At 30.7% G+C, this 5,345-nt stretch overlaps 1 protein-coding gene across 3 annotated transcripts in view; it reads left to right on the top strand.

Annotated features, from left to right (window-relative positions):
- The first annotated feature begins 1,560 nt into the window (after window positions 1–1,560).
- Window positions 1,561–5,345, top strand: part of LOC108693888 (lysosomal-trafficking regulator) — a 20,337-nt gene continuing 16,552 nt past the window's right edge. Inside the window, exons 1-2 of one of the 3 annotated variants that reach the window (XM_018203077.1) lie at window positions 1,561–1,586; window positions 3,537–3,863. In XM_018203077.1, the coding sequence (XP_018058566.1) occupies window positions 3,564–3,863 (300 nt within the window). In that variant the 5' untranslated portion in view covers window positions 1,561–1,586; window positions 3,537–3,563. Of the gene's footprint in view, window positions 1,587–3,138; window positions 3,214–3,373; window positions 3,444–3,536; window positions 3,864–5,345 lie in introns of those variants that run through there. The other 2 variants (XM_018203076.1, XM_018203078.1) reach the window with 2 other exon arrangements.

Genomic DNA, 5,345 nt, shown 5'->3' on the forward strand with positions numbered 1-5,345 from the left:
CACCGTTTAATTACGTAGAATTATAAAAGCTATATATTAAAATATATATATTAATAGATATTAATATAATATAATATATTATAAAGAAATGAAGCATATATTAATATATACTTTGTCATTTTTTTATAAACGGTTGAAAAACAATGACATTTTTTACGAGAAGAAGATTTTATTACTGATTCGTTATTTTCACTAAAGACGGACACTGAAAAATTATTCATATGTTTAACACGCTGTTATCTGTTAGTAAAACGTACTGTGAGGGTGAGAGGCTAATTAAAGCACGATGGAGTGTAGAACTCATTAAGATAAATCGGCCATCATAATACAACCAGCCGAGTGTGCGAATTAAAGATTGATTGACAATCGTGCCATGCGACTGTTGTGCACTAAATTATTCTCAATTGTTTATACATGTTCACGGTTATCGTACTGCTTGCCGTGTTTACTGATTAAATTGTTAGAGATTGTTTAACATTATGGGTTGGAGAACGCATCCAATTGTGTTATTTGACGTTGTGTCTAACGTTATCTATGATAACGTTATCTACTGGAAAAACGTCGTCAATAATATCAGGAGCGTATCCATAAACTTAATACTTTCCAGATATAACTGAAAAATGTTATATATTACATAATTAATCATGGATTAACAAATTTGTCCCTTTTTCAATGGTGTCCTGAAGTTGAAAAAGAGACTCAACTCAACAAGATATTAACGTGATCGCACCATTAATGAAATTAAATCTAGATAATGGAGATTAAGAATTAATTGTCTCCGATATTTATAATGAATGGATTCGTGGCAAATAATAATAACTTTCCTTGATTCTTCCGTTTAACAATTCCTTCAGTGATTATCGAGACACAATCTTTAGCGAAAATAAAAATTGCATAAATCGAATGACAAGAGAATGACAGAAGCGTAAACGAAGTTTCTAGATATCTAAATATCTTTTATGTTTCGTTGTCTCATTTTTTTTTGTCTTCTAGAAGCTCTGTTTACGCTTCTATCATTTTCCTCTTATATTCAACTTATAATCCAATTTTTATTTTCGCCAAGGACACATTATACTTCTATCAATATAATTTAATTTTAATCTTGATTTAATTTACTCTTTATTTTTTTTTTATCTTTAGAATTAGAAAAGAAGAAGTAAATTAAATGGAGATTCAAGTTAAAATACATATATAGAAATACATTGATAGAAACGGGCATCTGTCGCTTCTATGTCTTTCCAAGATCAGTTGCATGTTATCGTGTACATCACATGTGTCGCATTTGCATTACACGTTTATATAATTCATTGATTCTTTTCTCAATAGGCTGGCGAGGGGCCAACGCTGCGTGAATCACAATTTTTCGTCGTAGAAGGAAACCGATTGGAGGAGTCGGAGGCTCGACCGTGGATTTCCCCTTCTCGTTGTTGACAGTTAATACTCTACGTTCACCCCGAGCTGAAGACTCGAGCTGGAAACACGAACTGACGAGCAAGAGGAGTGTTCTCGTTCGTCGATGTGCGCGGATAGACACAGTGTTCAACTTCTTACTTGCATCGGCGTATTTTAACGCTAATTTTGATTAAGTAAGCCTGATTTTCGCATCTCTAATGCAGCAATAAAATTTTGCAAAGTGTCCTCGAACAAGCGGAATTCAAATTTAGCGGAAATAAACTTCAAATAGAATTTTCTTTTTAACAAACAGTTCACTGAAAGAATGATTTTGCTGAAGTATCTAAAAAGTATCTAGATCTGAAAATAATTTTGTTGGATTATCAAAATAATTACGTATGTCGCCCAGACATAAGCAATGCTACAAAAAATTGATATATTTTGATATTTTAATAACTTATAGCTTGTACATAATTATTTATTTCGATAGCTCAAAATTATTTTCTCAAATGTATTTATATATATATATATTTATATATAATTAAATTTTTAGGTACTTCATAGTAACTGTTCTTTCCGTATAGTAGTTGAAAGATCTTTGGAAATTAAATTTTTAAGTTAATAAATAATAAAATCATGAATTAAATCTCTTTTAATTCGTTTATTTTGCATATATAATATAAAATTATAAATTAAATGAGGCTTCAAATTTTATTCTGGTTTATTTTACTAATAATTCTTATTAATTTTTATGAATTTTTTTTTATTTTTTATTAATTTTTATGATTTTTTTTTATTTCTTATTAATTTTTCTTATTAATTAATTTTATAATGTAAAATTTTATTTAGATAAAGAAGCAAGTAAATTAAAATTCTTTTATTTGAGAGAAGACTTATTCTTTTTAATTTGCATTTATTTGCCACTATGATATCTACCAAAAAGATAATATTTATCTAACAATAAGATACACATATGTCATATAATATATTTCTGTTTTAAATTATTTGATATAATGGTTTGTGTTATTGAACTTAAATGTAAATTAGATGTCGTTATCGATTAATGTCGTTCTCCGAATTATAATTGAAAAAGGCCGTGAACTTTTATCACACGTTTTACAGTATGTCAAGAACATACCAAGATTACCAAGAATCATAACTAATATTCTTCAATGTCATAATTTTTAAACATCACACAACAATCATATCTTTTTACACAAAGTATTTAAGGTATTTGTTTCTCAATTCTTAGACTTGAATGAAGAACAAACGAACAATAATCAGAGGGAAGCTTGTTATCGCCTTAAAGTCGTATAGAGGCGCTCGGATTTTAATTTTCTAACTTTTGACAAGTCGAATCCTGAAACGGCAACTATCTGATCGTCGCGTCGTATTTTTCAACGAGGATTTGTAAGAATCGAAGAGAAAAATTTACCAGAGAGGAGCGACTTTGGGCTCGTCGCTAGATTTACGAGCTGATTGTTACATGCTTCGAGAAGTGATAACGAGACATTGTCGTAAGCGGCACGAGAGCAAGTCGACAGAAAAGAATTGTTAGTGGCGGTAAATTAAATCCTGCATCGCAACAATTCCTCAATCCTCGCGTGGCTTATGCTTGTAATGAAATTAGCGGTAGTGATTTATCGATAGTACTGGCAGAGGCGACAGCGACAGTAGCGACGGCAGTAATTGTTATTGAAGAGTTTATAAATCTGGGGGTTACCGCTCTCCATCGTTTCGTACTTCGTGAAAGTTTCGTGAAGCTTTCGAGCTTCCTCGTGGAAGGCTGCAAACTGATGATCAATCGCGTGGGGATGTTATGTAAGCTTATATTCGCGTTAAATAAACATATTCGACACTCCCGCGTCGGGATCAGATTTACAATGCGCTGTAATGTTGCAGTTGCGATACTCTGATTACAGAATACGATTAAATAAAGTCGAGTAAAATATTACTTATTTTTTTAAAGCAAGTTATGGTCCTTTGATTCGTCTTTGCAAACCGTTTGAATTAAAGTGTTGTTAAGAAGCATTGTTTGTTTTTGTATACATGTAATGTATTCTTTGATCATTACTGAAAATGTGAAGCAAATTCTAATTGCCAGCGTAAGGAATGTACTAGAATTAAAGTTTCTGATTTTCAAGAGATGTACGAGACGGGACATATCAATTATGCATCTCAACACATGTTGGTTTACTCAGCGCGACGTGAGGAATCCCGGTCTTTCAGGTGATCAAGTTACTTGGTCGAAGGATGCACATCAAAAGCAGCACGAGGATCATCTATGCGCGTGGTTGAGTTTGGACGAAGTGGCGAGTTACGAGGAAGATGCACGGTTGAAGACCGAGGAGCCCGAAGAGGAGGACGAGAAGGAACGCGAGGAACGGAGTTCAGGGATGTCTACGGTGTCAATTAATAAACTGCAAGTTCTATGGGATTACTTCATCCATGCCGAACCCCAAAGTTATGAGGTATTAACATGATTTCATAGAATTAATATTTTTTCTTGATTCTTGATTCTTCTACTTTCTTGATTTTTCCTTTTTTATAAATTCTGTCAGCTTTCGTTTTAACAAAATTACTATTTCCTTATAATAAGTCTGTTATGATAAAGAATCTTCTGTTCATGCATTATATGTTGACAAAACACGAAGCGCGGAAATAATTTATATTCTATCAAGTTCAACGCTGATTATATCTTAAAACTTATTACATTTATAATTGGATTGTTTTCGCGATCGAAGATGCCGCATTATGGTAGCTTACGAAAGAAATGGATGCCTTACAAGTCATGTGCGCCCTGCTTGTCAATATTTTGTGGAGGACGTGAATATAACACATCTTTTAGCTACATATACACACAACACACACAATTCATTACCTATAATAATACTGATTAAACACTTATCTTATAAATATCTGAAACACTTATCTTATAAGTGCATTATTTAATATCTCTTTCATATAATAATAGAATAAAGAAAAACTATATATAGACACATATGTTAAAGATACGTTAGGTGTATAATCTACGCAAAAGGTGATTGGAAATTTATACTTTCCATATAAAAATGAAAATGCTATATGTACGTACAAAACAGTTCAATAAAGTCAATTTATATTTAATAATATAATTTTATAATTTGAATGAAATTTTTATCATTTTATCGTAATTATTTTTTTACAAATGTCTACTTACTGAAATAATTTTTGATTCATTCTAATTCGCCGTCAAATTTCTTATTGTTTTCAAGTATAATTTTAAAAAATCTGTGAAAAAATTTTTTCATTATATTTGATTTTTATATTTAAAAAGTATGTGTAATAGATTCTTAAATGTGTTAATAAAATATGACACATATCTATTTTTATAATCTAATTTCCTCTATGTTGAAATTAATTTAGATTATTTATCATTGGAAAATGGTTATTTCCATCATGAATCACTATATGTGATTGCACGTCTACATAAACAGATTATTCGTCATGCACATACATTAAAATATCGCTAAACTATAATTCCTATTTCTGTTGACGAAGAGTAACGAAAATTCGGAATGCTCCAGTTTCATATCTAAAATTTTTGATTAAATTGAGAACACAAGTATAGCGTGCCGCAAGTATGTCACTTTAATGCTTAATCTTTATGTTTTTCATTTTATGTCCGCTAAAATATTGATTACTATATCGCACAGATATATGAGCAAATTATTATCGTTGTTAACTTAAGCAAACAATAAACAAAATCTCTTTGGTCCCGCTGATCCTTCTTATCTCTGAGCTTAGTTGCCTATCTATTAATTTCCCCTTTGAAGCGATATTTTAATGTAACTTTTGTTTTTTCTTATCAACCATATCTTTCAAATTACCAAACTCACGTTTTACGAATTAAGAATTATTATCGAGGTATTAATTGCGTTCTATGAAATATAATTGTATACATATATATATAT

Source organism: Atta colombica, unplaced genomic scaffold (genome assembly GCF_001594045.1).
Source record: "Atta colombica isolate Treedump-2 unplaced genomic scaffold, Acol1.0 scaffold110, whole genome shotgun sequence".
Taxonomy (NCBI): Eukaryota; Metazoa; Arthropoda; class Insecta; order Hymenoptera; family Formicidae; genus Atta; species Atta colombica.